Source organism: Podarcis muralis, chromosome 7, assembly GCF_964188315.1.
Source record: "Podarcis muralis chromosome 7, rPodMur119.hap1.1, whole genome shotgun sequence".
In the NCBI taxonomy this organism is placed as follows: Eukaryota; Metazoa; Chordata; class Lepidosauria; order Squamata; family Lacertidae; genus Podarcis; species Podarcis muralis.
The window spans coordinates 32,497,888-32,512,880 of record NC_135661.1 but is presented as its reverse complement, the minus strand read 5'-3'; the positions used below and the strand labels follow the sequence as shown (position 1 = coordinate 32,512,880).

Genomic DNA, 14,993 nt, shown 5'->3' with positions numbered 1-14,993 from the left:
AAAGCATCAAACTACACTACTGGTTTTACATTGAACCTTCAGTTCAGCAATGAAGATGAGCTTTGCTCTCCACTTAAAACAGCCTTGGCAGTTTTGCATATACGAACAAATTACAGTTCAGTAAAGATCTACTTACAAAAAAAACTGTTGTCTTAAAAAATATAAAAGCCTTGGGCAAAGATGACTGAAGTACCATTTGAGATGCCACCCTGAGAAGTAAAGGACCCCTGGATGGTGAAGTCCAGTCAAAGGCGACTATGGGGTTGCAGTGCTCATCTCGCTTTCAGGCCAAGGGAGCCGGCATTTGTCCATAGACAGCTTTCCAGGTCATGTGGCCAGCATAACTAAACCACTTCTGGTGCAATGGGACACCGTGACGGAAACCAGAGCACACAGAAACGCCGTTTACCTTCCTGCCACAGTGGTACCTATTTATCTACTTGCATTGGCATGTTTTCGTACTGCTAGGTTGGCAGGAGCTGGGACAGAGCAACGGAAGCTCACCCCGTCGTGGGGATTTGAACCGCCAACCTTCCGACTGGCAAACCCAAGAGGCTCAGTGGTTTAGAATAAACAAAGTGTTTATTCACTGCATTTCAGTCTAAAGGCAGAAGGAGAAACATATGAAGCTGCTTACACTGAGTCTGACCACTGGATCGTTAGAATTGTCAAAACTGACTGGCAGTGGCTCTCCAGGACTTCTCCTTCCCAAGCCCTGTTTGGAGGCGCTGGCAACAGAACCCAGGACCTTCTACATGCAAAGCATTGAGCTGTGGCTCTTCCTGCCAACCCACAGGGGACATGCCACCACAGGTGACACCACAGTGGGTACGTCTCCTGTGGGTTGGCAGGAAAGGCCGTAACTCACAGATGTGCATTATCCCACTATTTGGGTAAATCATCCAAACCAGCGTTACTGACTGATTTCTGTATATTTGTCACGGCCTCAGTCCCTGCCTAGGTTTGCTTGCAAATATAGCGTTGGGCTCCTGCGGAGAAGAAGCCAGGCCTCAGAATGCACGCTCCCCTCAACTTCAACGCAAATTCCACTCTTTCTTCCTTGTCATCTTTAACCATGGTTTCGTGTTACATCCATGTGACGTTTGCCTCCTAGGTGGGTCATAAGGAAAGGGTTAAAACGAGTGTGATGTGATTGGCCAGTGAGAATGCAAGGGGGGAGTAAAAGTTACAGAGTGGGAGGTTTTGAAAGTCAGTTGAGGTTTGGGAGTTGAGGTTTGGGAGTTGGAGAAGGAAGAGGGAGGAATAGGCAGTGGGTTGGTCGAGCTGTATTGTGAGAGAGTGAGAGGAATTGTTAGGTTGAGTCAGATAGATAGTTGGAATAATCAGTTTGGAGTTGTTAGGAACTAAGATTAAGAAACTGACAAGAGAAAAATAAACTGAAACCATACGCTTGTTCCTGCATTTAAAAATAAACTAGATTATTTGTTAATGTTAACAACTGTCTGGACTCCGTGTGTCCCCATGAGAAGCGGGGTAGTGGCAGCGAAGAAAGCAATCACAGTGGTGGCACAGGGTCAATAGGCCGTCAAAGGTCCCTGTGTGATCGCCACAATCCACAACCGATGCTAGCCAGTCAACATGAACCAGCTGACTTGTAAGCCTTAGTTGCTTACAAACCCTGGTTAAGAAGGGTGCCTTTTAAAGTATTATCCATGGTTAACATCAATGCAGATATAATGAAAATAAGGAAAGGGGATAAGTCTTTTTGCCAGAATCGAAGTGTATGGCCCCAAAGCTGGCCCCTGATTAGCAAACCATGGCTTTCAGGGAACAGCATTTGCAATGGGCCTTAGTGACTGTGCTAAATTGAGTTTGTGGTAAGCTGTGTGAAGAGAACTGATAATTATGTTTGTCAGCTTATGCATGCCTAACAGCTGCCAGAGCCTATCCACGCTTACTCAGAGGTAAGTCCCTTGGGTTCAGTTGTATTTACTTCTAGCTAAATATGCATAGAGTCAGGATCCAAGGGTGATGTGAATTGCTAGAAATCTGTATATAATTCTAAGTTCTAGGAAACTGTTCTGAATGAAGTTGAAAAGATATGGTAATTCAGCGGCCAATTTAATTCAATATAAATGAAGATTAGAGTGTTATGCCTAAGCAGAAAAGGGGCAAAATTGTTCCAAGTAGCCTTTTCTAAAATCATAGAAAGAATGTGAAAGAGAGAGGAGAAGAAATAGTTAAAATTATTGAGTGCACCTGAATATGAAGATGTATCTGCTGTCTAATCAATTCTGCATATTGACTGAGGATCCTAGTAGTTTAAGTAAACTAAAGCATTCATCTGCAACAGTGAACTAGAAAAAAAATGGCATTATCACTTTTTTGAAAATAAAATGCAATATGTAAAAGTAGTGCCAATCTAGGAAACAGATGTTAGATATAATAGACTATTCATCTGTCACAGTTTGCATCAAGATACATTAAAGGGATTGTGTAAAAGTAATGTATGTTTTTACCATTAATCACCTATCATTCTTGAATCAGACATATCATAAATGAAATGCTAAAACTTTTATATGAGCATTCCAGCAGGCAAAAACAAGGCTGCATTAGAGCAATTTGTATTATTAATGCTCATGCCATAAACAAAATTGACTTTTTGCTTAAATATAATTTCTGTGCTTTTGTCTGAAACTTACTCATAAACCAAGTTTCCTCAAAGCCCACAATGATTCTTACTGTACACAAGCACAACATTTGCTAAGTGTGTAACTGTGCAGGTTTCCATCATCTCCACAACAAGCCTGTGAATGGAGGTGGCCAGCATTTGAAACTCCCATTGTTCTAGGTGCGTTGTGCGACAGGGAATTTCATTAGCGCTAGCAGTTCCTGAGCTCTGGGCGCAGTTTTGCACCTAAGATTTCAGATCAAAACTGCAGAGTGGAAGGAAAGGAGGACCTTTTTCTGCCTCTTCCAGCTACTCTCTGAAGACCGGATAAGAGACCCTCTTAAGAATATTAGGGGGATGGGCAGGGGAAGGACTAGACCATGTGGAAAATGAACATAATATTTTAGCTGAAGTTCATTCATTTTCAGGTTTGTATTCTTGTTATAAAAAAGCATGCCTAGACATTCCATTGCTGCGCCCACAACCTAGGTTTAAGGTGCCATTTAGCTCCTAGCTTTCATCTCTCGGTTTCTAATACTGGAGGCAGCCGCTACTGTTCCCATTTCAGAGGAAGGTGACCAAAGGTGAGCTATAAGAACACCTAATGGTTGCATAGATGAGCTAAAATTTGAATCCAAAACCTAGGATGGGCACTAGCCATTGGCCTACAGTTATTCTCCTTAAATTCAGGTTAATTTAATTTATTCTTAAGTGAATTTCATTAATTCAACAGAGGTATAATAGTTCATTACAGCAGATTACCGTGATATCCTGAGGTGTAACTGGAATTTGATGAGCAATGATAATGATTTAAATTAATCCCTTATACCATTTTATAGAACTAAATGGAAGGAAGCCATCAATGGATATTTATCAGGAAGAGGCATAAAGCAGGTGTTAATACGGTGATGGCGAACAAGAACTTATAATGTGCTTTACTCTACCAGCACAGAAAATATCCACCTGAACAACACAGTTTCATACTGTCGCCTAACCATGGTTAGCTGCAGTTTACAAAGAGGGTAGAAGCCAATTTGCACACCCTGGCCAAAGCTAACCAAGCTTAGCACCAGCACTGGTGCATGCATAATGCCATACCTTTGTTAGCTCTGAAAAAGTGTGTGTGTGTGTGTGTGTGTGTGTGTGTGTGAGAGAGAGAGAGAGAGAGAGAGAGAGAGAGAGAGCGCAATTCATGTGTGAGAAGGAAGGAGGTTTGGGGAAATGAGAACATTATGCCTGCTTAGGGCTTGTGAATAGGACACACATACTTGAGGGGTGTACACCCTAAACCTCACTCTCTTGGATTTGAAAAAGTTGGTAGGTAAGCTTATACCAGTTGAGAATGGGAGAAGGTACACTACTAAAAAGAGGTACGCCTCAAGTGATTTATTTTATGAAGAATATCCAGTGTGTTCAACCATTGGTCTTCCTCGTGGGCAAAGGGTAAGAATACTTGGATGTGCTATAGGAAGGCACATGAAATCCTTTTATACAGAGGAAGGCTCAGACGTACTACTGAATTCAGTGGGGCATACTTCCAGGTAAATGGGTTAGGAATGCCATTTTAGGCATCCTGTATAAAATGAAGCGCTACTACTAGTACCCTTTGCCATCAGCTTGAGGTCCACCTATTCCTTCACTCCGCAGGTATACTAATGTCAACTCCCCCCATCTCCTGACTGTGGAAATACCACGCTGCTGGGGGAATAAAATAGTCATGGTGGCTTTGCAGAGAAGTGTGGTGAGCTGGAGCAAGCACGTGAGAGCCTGTGTGGTGTAGTGGTCAAGGTGTCGGGCTAGGACCCAGGAGACCAGGGTTCAAATCCCCACTCAGCTTTGAAGCTCACTGGGTGACCCTGGGCTAGTCAATGTGACTCAGCCTGGCCTACCTCACTGCTGCTGGGGGATTAAATGAGGAGAGGGCAGAAAAGACGTACACCACCTTCAGTTTGTTGGGAAAAAAGGTGGGATATAAATGCAATTAGAAATGATAATATACCGTACATAAAATCTGGTAAGCGGCCTGTGTTTAGGTCTCAGAATGCCAAAACAAAAAGCAATCCCAAGTCAGTTCACTTACCAGCAGCAAGACCGACTGCTATAGCATCTTGGTTTGCAGCACTTAGGATCTGAACACCCACTGGGAGATGGGGGCACGTCTGTTTCACAGTGGCACAAATGACTGCCATGGCTGCAGTGATTTCTGAACCCACACCAACTGTGTACGGCCGATCATGCATATTTTCTACAATCAAGCCATCCTGTTGGAATTAATACAGAGCTATTAAAAATCAGAAGAGCTGCTCAGAAATAAACAGAGGGATCTGCACACAGTGGATAGACTGGTAGATAACACTCAAGGAATTTGCATTGCAGTCATGCACAACAGCGCAGAATCTGCCTTCCTAGCGCAGAATCTGGAGCCTTATACAGTATTCTAAGACTTCTCAGTTTTCACTGCCAGAAAAGTGCTTAAGTTACAGGAGAAAAGACTTGTGAGCTTTTATTAAATCTGCAAGCCATATACTTTGCTTGAGCCAAATCCCATCTTTGTCATATCCTCCTAAAAAAAAAAATTAGCTAAGAAGAAGAAGAGGAGTTTGGATTTGATATCCCGCTTTATCACTACCCTAAGGAGTCTCAAAGTGGCTCACATTTTCCTTTCCCTTCCTCTCCCACAACAAACGCTTTGTGAGGTGAGTGGGGCTGAGAGACTTCAAAGAAGTGTGACTAGCCCAAGGTCACCCAGAGCTGCATGTGGAGGAGAGGAGACGCGAACCCAGTTCACCAGATTACGAGTCTACCGCTCTTAACCACTACACCACACTGGCTCCACACTGGGAGCCATCACAAGAGGTAAGGTAGCTGGGACTCCTCCTATGCCCCACCCCCCAGTAATTCATGCAGGAGTAAGAAGGAATACTACTTTAACAATGCCAATAAAAATTCCTAGTACGGTATATGTAGCCAAGCTCATTAAAGAGTTTTAGGGTCCCCTGCAGATAATAGCCGCAAACAAGCTAAGGTGTAAAAAAAGCCTGCACACCTTCAAATACTTCAGCAGAAGATAATTTTCAGTGAGAATGACTCCACTTGTACAAACCCCCGCTTGCTAAATGCTGACCCAACAGCATGATTTTTGTAAAACAATCATAAAAAATTAACGTTGTACTCAATTACAGTATATCCCTTTCAAATGAATCTGAAGTGCAAAAGCCATTAAATTGTAACTTTCATTTTCACCAAGTCAAGCCTTAATTTCCCCAAGAGAACAGGGGGCCTTGGCTCAACTGCAATAATCGAGGGATCTGATAACTAAAAGGAATTAAATGAAGACAGTAGAGGAGATGCTTGTTGAGAAGAGCTGGTGGTTCTGTTTTTTGACCTGTTTTTCTACTGAGAGATTAAGAAAAGAAGCAAGTCACTATTTTCTCAGCCAAACCAAACTCACAGGCCTCTTGTGAGGATTAATAGGGTTAGGGGTGGAAATACCATGCGATCCACCCCAAGTTCATGATGTTACCAGGGTGGTGCAGTTGAAATCTTTGAGGCAGTCTTACTGCTTCACTTCCAACCAGTACCTATCCTGTAACTTCCTGATCAACTCCCCGTTAACTTTTCATACCACAAATTCAAAATTCAAATAATACGGGGTGGGGTGGAGTGGGGACATTGTTCCACTTTTGTTGTGCTGTCGCCCCTCCAAACAGCAAAAACTTGGTAGCATTGTGGAAGCATCGCAGAAGAACCAATAACGCAGAAGAAACCTACCACAAATTCACTACGATTGTGTCAAGAACATGCTGCAGAAGGGGTTCCTAGTTTTTTTACAGGGGCAAGCTGAAGCTGCCCACTTGGACCATATTTAAATTATGAAGCCGAGGGCCTTCTGGTGGTTCCCTCACTGCAAGAAGCCAAGTTACAGGGAACCAGGCAGAGGGCCTTCTCGGTAGTGGAACACCCTCCCACCAGATGTCAAAGAGAACGACGACTACCAGACTTTTAGAAGACATCTGAAGGCAGCCCTGTTTAGGGATGCTTTTAATGTTGGATACATTACTGTATTTTAGTACTTTGTTGGAAGCTGCCCAGAGTGGCTGGGGAAGTCCAGCCAGATGGGCAGGGTATAAATAATTATTATTAATAATAATACTAATTGCAGTTTTGCCTCCCCTCTTTCCTTTTGGGTACCGTCCCTTGTTTCCCATTCAAGCAATCCGTGGCTGAGCACACGTTTCATTCCAAATCCATGTTCAACACTGTCCACTGAACTGCCCACTGTTGCTCCACCTCGACAAAGTGGTAACTAACGCAAGGAACCAGATTTTGGATTCAAAATTGCTAGATGGAGAAGTTTTGCCTTTTGCTGCATTCTGTAAACGAAGCACTGCATCCTCTGTGTTTTGGAGTGCGTAGCTCCACCCTTTGAGTACAGCTCAAATTCTATACAGCAGACCATTATTATTTTTTAAATGACTTTAAGGTCTTCTGACAGCACTTAGGTGAAAATATAAAAAATTCTGGTATTTAAATAAATAAATAAATAAATAAATAAATAACAAAAGACTCGAACACGATTCCTTCGAGTACAGCCAGTTGTGTATACTAACTCTAGACCCATCAGAAAAATCAATATGGTTTTACATTTTATTGCTCTAGTATTTTCTTCACTTGTGGGTGGATTGGGCGCTAATAAAAAATGAAAACAAAATTCACCCACAGCAATCAAGCCTACCTATTTTTCTTTTCTCAGATATTTGTTTGTTTTCAATATTTTAGCACATACCACCACTCACAACTCAATTCTGCTATCAAATTGGTGATTAATTCCAACTGCAGGATATGTTAATTTAAAGAACAATTACCACATTTTCCAGAATTTACATAGCTACCTATTCATATGTCCTTATATTTTTACAGACATAAAAAGTATGTACCTACCCCTCTCACTTTCTACTTTTTTGTGTTTTTACTAAATTAGCATGGATGTGTTATGTTATGACACAACACCTCTCTATTATATCACGGAATTTACTAAAGAAGCAGAAAGAAAACAGGCGATTAAATACATTTCACAGCACAAAGTAATGACTTGCTCACTTCGGCAGCACATATACAAGTTAAAAAAAAAAAGAGTTCTTGAAGCCCTTTCTTGTGGAATCTGAAGATGGCTCATATTTTTACTTGGTGTACATAATTTCATTTTTACTTCCCTCAAGTGACTATATTCTGCTATTGATTTCATCAATGTGCTTTGTTTATACTGTATTAGTGCAAAGCCCAGCAAAAACAATAAAAACTTTTAAGCTGAATGCTTCCACTCTTAGCAAAAATGGCAAAGCTTTCAAGTTGAATGCCTGCGCAAGCACACACCCACACACCCCCCCCCCACACACACACCCTACACACAGTGTGGCAAGAAACCACATCAGCAAACTATCACATCTGGGAGCTCACTAAATAGGATTCTTTGGAATCAAAGAATTGTAGAGTTAGAAGGGACCACGAGGGTCATCCAGTCCACCCCCTGCAATGCAGGAATTGTAGCTCTGAGGGGGTCCTGCAGATCTCAGGATTCTTTGTGGATCGCCATGCACCTTAAATGTGTAGCGTATATGCAGCTCCTGTGAATTAGGTTAGACTGAGAGGCTATGATGCGCCCAAGGTCACCCATCCTGAGCTTCATGGCTGAGCAAGGACTTGTACTCTAATGTCCAGGAAAACTATTTTCATTTCCCTACATAAATAGACATGGAATAAGTGTGCAAAGGTTTGCAAAAGTTTTTTTTTTTTTTTTAAAGGAAGTCAATACCACACTCTTCTGATCTTTCCACATTTCAGCTTGCCCCATGGAAAGATCTCTCCTCCCCTTGTGTGTTCTGTTGGTTTTCCAGACCTCCAGAATCAATTGAGGAGCATGGCAGGAGGGAGGTGATATTGCACTAGCAAGACTTGTTCTGGCTTCCATTAGTGCAACTACTTAATAGAACCCGGCCCTAAGAGAATCACACTTCCCTGAAAACAGCCAGATAAGTACTGAGCATGTTCAGTAGCCAGAATTCTAGTATGGGAGGGGGGAGGTTTACTTCTCTCTGTACCATTCATAATTTTTGTTTGAAAAATTTAGAAGAGAATGGAAGATACGTAGGAGAAAAGGCATCATCAAAATCTAGAGGGTGCAGCCTCTCCAGTGACACTGACGTTTTACAAAAGGCCACGCATGAGGCAAGAAGTTCAGTGATCTAGTAAAAGCAATAATGTTGGTATATTTCCCGTCCTCTGTAAAAATGAAAGCCGAACATGGCAAAATTGAGAGGGTTCTAAACTCCTTGGAATCTGTCACTGCATATAATCTTGTCATGGCAATTTTGATTGTGTTTGGCAAAACAAGCATATCGCAGCTACAATTTTTCAGCACAGATGGCATCATGTCTGAGCATTCACTTGTTTTCATTAATATGCTCCAACATTATAAATCTTCCATATTTATTATGTTCTTTTAAAAAAAGCACTAATGCATCAAACAAGCCACCTTCTATATAGAAAAAAACCCTGCGGATCTGCTTTCATCAGTCATGTCTGCATACCACTTTGAGACAGGAAGATGTACTTGTAATCCTCTCTATTCTACTCCACTGTTTCAGCAAAAAAAAATTTTAAGGGGCTAGGGAAGAGTTATAGCTACAAGAAAGGCAGCAATGGATAGTACAATCACATTAGCATAGATCCCCTCAAATCAGTGGTAATGCATGAGCGTTAAAATGCTAGAATCTATAATGGTTTGGTGAAATCCAAAATGCACAGTAAGTCAAAAATTGTAGTTTTTGAAATCTCCAGAACTTTTCATCACAAAGGCTGTTAAACGAAACAAGAGAGCAAGGCAAGGAGACTGTGGTGTTGATGCTCCCCAAATCTACAACTTATAATGACCACCTTACGGAAGGCAGACGTTTTGCAGACCTAATTGGATTCACATCTCAAGGTGCAAGAAATAGGTGCACCCAGGTTATTGAGAAAAATTAAGTCATCCAAGTTGTTGGCCATTAAAACATCTTGGATTGGGGCAGGGGGAATCCATTTTTAAACTATGCACCATGTGAAGAAGTAACTCCCTTTGTCTGTTCTGAGACTTCCAATATTCAGCTTCACTGGATGACCTCAGCCTGTAGTACCAAGAGGAAGGGAGAAAAACTTCTCTAGGATTCCTTCCCCCGTATCATGCATAATTTTATACACCTCTCTCATGTCACACTCTTACTCGCCTCTTTTTCTAAACTAAAAAGGCCCCCAAATAGGGAGGTTGTTCAGCATCATGATCAACTGGGTCACCCTCTTCTGAATCCGCTCCTGCTCTAACAATAGTGTTTCTGAGGTTTTTCCACCAGCACTGTGCACAGTACTCAAAGTAAGCCACTCTATATGTAAGCCAGAACTGCATTATCTAAGCATATAACCCTTTGTCCACCTGTACTTCAAGGCCACATGTGAATCTACTGCATTCCCATCTTTGACTTATCCTGCATTTCCCCCATCCTTCCTTATACGCCATTTCTGTCACCCACCTGTCCCAAAAATCTTTCCTGTTACATATCTTTATCAACTCTTATCAATACACCCCTTGAACTTTCTTCCATTTTTTTTGGCCTTCGGTCCTTTTGTCTTTTGACAGACTAAATTTAGACCCCCTCACTTGACTCTGGCTGTAAAGAGGTGCGACTTTATGAAGCCATACAGAATGCTTACTGTAAAAAAACACAAACCCCAATCTTTTCTAATTAAAAAAAAGAAATCAGTCGAGAAATAACACCAGAACCAAAACTATGGTTCATTTAAGTTCTGCTTGAAGGCTGGTTACCAGGGCATCACATCACCACCATGCCAGGAATTTATATATTCACTGCAGGCAGGTTGATGGAAAAGTGTGAAGCAGCACAGGAATACAGGGTGCAATGGAATGTGTAAAGCATACCCTGACCTTTTCAAAGGACATGCACCCCGTTAAAAATCTGCTGACCTATGGAAATTACTGCAACACCTGAGGACCAATGGAAATTCATTGGTACCTGACTGTTGTTGCCTCTGGCTCAAAGTGGCCTTTCAGGTCTTGCCTTCTAAATACACACAGCAAAAGACTGCTTTCCATCGACAGATGTATCACAGTGATGTTGTGGGTGGGCAACAGTACAGACAAGTGCAAGCTGCATTTGCTGTATTGCCTTTTAATAAGTTAGGCTATGCTGCTCTTCAAAAACCTTAACTAAAACAGCCAGGAAGTGAGCACCAGAATGGTAAAAAGACAACGGCTTGAACATATGTGATATGTATTTAATAAACACATGCAGTGCTGTAGAGAGTGCCTGACCATTGGTCCATGGAGCTCACTTTGTTGGCTCTTGACCAAAAGTAGATCTCCAAGGTCCCAGACAGAGGAATTTTCCTCCCATTGCTCAAGATTCTTTAACTAAACGAACTTGGAGCATCATATATGCAAAAGCAGAGCTCTGCCACTGAAATATGGGCCCTCCTTTTGTACCTGCTTTATCTTAAGCTCCTTGATACCATGAGAAAAGGGGATTGGCAGACTGTAACCAACTTGAAAACAGAGTGCTGTGTAATTTTTGTACAATGCTACATTTTTTCTGTATGTTTTCATTATTGTCTAGTGTCATCGTTCCCCACTCTGGGAAATATTGAAGAGTGCATTATAAGTACTCAAAATAAATAAATAAGCATCAAAAGAATGAAATTTGAACCTAAATATATATTTTAAAATGTGCACTCCAGTTAAGTTGATGGATTGCTATTTCAGACTACTTACAAAACATTAATTTTTGTTTGAATTTCAAATGCACCATCACCACTTTTTATTTCGATCCAGAATTTTGCACAACATTCAACCATGTAAAACATTAACTAGGAAGTTTCAATAAACAAAATAGAAAGGAAGAGATAGCTCTTACAACTCCTGCAGCCTTGTAAATCTCAGCTTCCTGACAGGCTTCTTCAATGATCTGAGGCAATGGCAAGGTATTCCTTGGAGTTCCTGCAAATATAAAGTTGTCACCACACTTACACAAATACATACACACACTCTAGCTTTTGATGCCGTCAAGGTTATGGCTATTCTATACTGTGGTGAGTAACAAATTAACTTCCCATGTCATACGATCAACCAGTGACAAGAACAAATTTCACATATTGGCTATCAGCCCTTCCAGAATCCCCTTGTAATGCTTTCTTATAAATTAATACCATTTAAGTACCATAACTGAAAAAGTGAACAATAAGGCACTTATATAAATGGCAGGACTTCGTATGGACTGTAATAGGTAATATTAAAAATTAATAATAATAATAATAATAATAATAATAATAATAATAATAATATTAATAATAATAATACATGAGGATTTATTCAGATACAATGATAAAATACGGTTACAGGAACAGGCCACAGTGATGCTTCCTTCCTCTTCTGAAAAGATCATAAGTTTTAGCTTCCATTTTTTTATTAACTGCAGCACATATTACATCCAAACTCAGAAGAATTGTGGTTGATCTTACCTATGGTTTATTGAAAAAAGCCAACTTCAGACCTTGCTTTAGGAAGCTGGTTTATTTCAACAGACCACAGTTAAGATGTACCACAGTTTAGGGTTACTAAACTGTGTTTAATTAAAAATGGAAGCAAATACCTCTGATCTCACCGCCATCATGCCTATGAAGGGAAGGTCCAAAGCCTGTTCTTCTAATGAAGCTGTAGAAAGGTTCACTAAACTTAAAAGTCAGGCAAAGTATCCTAGTTTTATATATTCCTTTATATTATATTAATTTAACAAGATACTGTCTTGGGAACAATTCCTACATAGCTTTGGGCTAACCCAGTAAAATGCAGGTTAAAAAGAACAAAGCCAATACAACTATTCATTAATAAAATCACATTAATATATATGATTTTCTGACAGCAACATTTTAGGAAGTATGAAATCCATAAACACATTTCATTTGGATAACTAAGCTAACTAAGCATCAGTTAGCCATGCATCCCTTTTACATATTCCAAGGTACCTGGCAGTGCCTGGCTTTTTTTGAAGCACAGAACATCTTTGCCATAATAAATTTCCCCCAGCACCTGTTAATATTCTCTCCTATCCTGTTGCTTCAAATAACAATTAAAAATGAGGCATTCACCTGGCAGCGCTTTCACATGGACCATCCCAATGATGACTGATCGTAATCGCCCGAAAAGCTGCAAAAACTTCATCATCTAGAGAGATGGAAAGATCCTCATAAGCATATGACTAATTGGTTTCTTTAATCAAGTAACAGGCCCCAAAAGCAACATCTTGCAAATGAGAACAGTCTGCTTTTGTTTCTTTACTTTCTTTCAAGATATTCACAACCTTCTTAACTCTGTGGGCCCTCATTTTATACAGAATAGGAATTTTATCTATAGGATATCTTGCAAGGTTTTCCATCACTTGGGCAGTCCCGTTTTCTAGCAGCAGCACCAGTCAATTTACACATATTTAAAACTACTTAACAGAAAAAGTAAGTTGTAATGATGGATAATTTCTTTATAATGTCCTCCGCCAGTGGGAGAGATGGGAAGCAGGGCTCATTTCATCAGCTTTGCTGGAGGCCCAGTTCCATCAGACACCTCCTACTCCTGAACAATACAAGCTGGTCATTACAAGAACAGCAGTTTTAAGAATTTGTTCCGAAGTTTGACTCCCCACCCTCCACTTCCCTCCCTGTCCCTTTCCCCATGTGTGTCCTGCTTTTGTAAACTGTTAGTGTTGGCAGGAACTGCTTTCCTTTAATTGACTGTATGTAAGCCACTCTGGGAGCCTTTTTAGCAGCAGAGCGGAGTTCAAATGATCTAAACAGAAAATACAAACTTATGCCAAGGCTCTCTTGTGTCCTCTAGAACAGTGGTTTTCAACCAGTGTGCAGTGGCATCCCCGGGGTGCCATGAATGATGGTCAGGGATGTTGTGGGCAACAATGACCTCTGTTCCTCTGATGCCCTCTGCCATTTCGGCCTCCCAAAGCATAGCACAGCTGTTTGTTACAGCAGCCCTGGCCACAAGCTCTGCAGTGAATGTTGCCTCTGGGGCTGGTCAGGTGTTGCTGTTTGCCAGTAGCTGAGGCGGCCTTGAAGTAAGCAAACAAGCAAGCAAGCAAGCAAGCAAGGGAGCCCAGCCAACTAGTCCACCAGCCCTTGCTGTCCGGAATGGACAGACAAGTCCCTGGCCCCTGTGGGGCAGTGTGAGGAGGCACCTCTCTTTGGGGCGGGCAGCTCAGAGACCGGGGCCATCAGCAGTGGCTGCCCAGGACTCCCAAGGAGAGGGGAGAGGAAAGGAGGCTGAGGGAACACTCCACAAGGGAAGGTGTTTGAAAAAGGGTGAGAGGCTGCCAGCTCTGCAAGCAAGGGGAGACATAACTGGGCTCCTGAGCCCCACAGGGGTGCGGCAGAAAGAATGCAGTTGGTCAAGGGAACCATGGACTCAAAAAGGTTGAAAACCTCTGCTCTAGAGAAACCTTATTCATTGAACTCAGACATGTTGTGCTGTAATCACTGCTACCAGCAAAAGGCACTCTGCACATGCTCAGGTGCGTTTTCCTTGAGGAGACTCCTCCCAGTCTTCCCCATACTCAAAAAAAGTATTAGAAAGCAATAGAAACACTTAAACTTGCAAAAGCCTGGCCCCCAGGTTTGTATGTATGTATGTTTTTTTACATATTAAAAGCAACTCATTGCACCATCTCCCAAAGAAAGCTCAATAACTTATTGCGCCATCTCCCCCAAAAAACTCAACTTTTTGCGCCCCCCCATCAAAAATCCTGTTAGTCTTTCCTCTCAATATCTCCATTTCCCACTCTATGAATCAGCCTCACTCTGTATATGCTCAGAGGCACCGAGACCCTGGGAAGTTGGAGGGGAGAAGCCGACCGTATAGAGAAGCGCTTCCTCGCCCTCTTCCCGCCCCAGCAGAGGAAGGAAGCGACCGCCCTTTCTCCTTCCCGCTCAGCAGCTGCAGCAGCAGCACCGCCTCTCCTCGCAGAAGCCCCGCCCCGGCCACGCCCACCCGCAAGCCCCGCCCCCGGGACCCCCCCCCCCCAGCCAACCTGGGCCTGGGCGTCGCGCTCACCTGGAGGGCCCCCCTCTGCCCCCCCCTCCCGCGGAGGCGCCTCCACCTGCCCGAGCCTGGCCTTAGCCTTAGCCTGGCTCCAGGGCGGAGGGGAATGGGGCAAGCCGGAGGCGGCGGCGGCCCTGAGGCGGCAGAAATGCCCGCGCTCGGGGCCTGGGCCCGCCCTGTGCGCGCAGAGAAAAGGCCGCGCTGGCCTGACACGGGAGC

At 42.5% G+C, this 14,993-nt stretch overlaps 1 protein-coding gene across 15 annotated transcripts in view; it reads right to left on the bottom strand.

Annotated features, from left to right (window-relative positions):
* The window catches only part of LOC114602274 (uncharacterized protein F13E9.13, mitochondrial-like), a 36,217-nt gene that overhangs the window by 20,998 nt on the left and 226 nt on the right, over positions 1-14,993 (bottom strand). The window contains exons 1-5 of one of the 15 annotated variants that reach the window (XM_077931502.1): positions 14,787-14,921; positions 12,824-12,899; positions 12,328-12,389; positions 11,593-11,675; positions 4,713-4,893 (exon numbers count right to left, since the gene is read on the bottom strand). In XM_077931502.1, the coding sequence (XP_077787628.1) occupies positions 4,713-4,872 (160 nt within the window). In that variant the 5' untranslated portion in view covers positions 4,873-4,893; positions 11,593-11,675; positions 12,328-12,389; positions 12,824-12,899; positions 14,787-14,921. The other 14 variants (XM_077931504.1, XM_077931503.1, XM_077931501.1 and 11 more) reach the window with 14 other exon arrangements.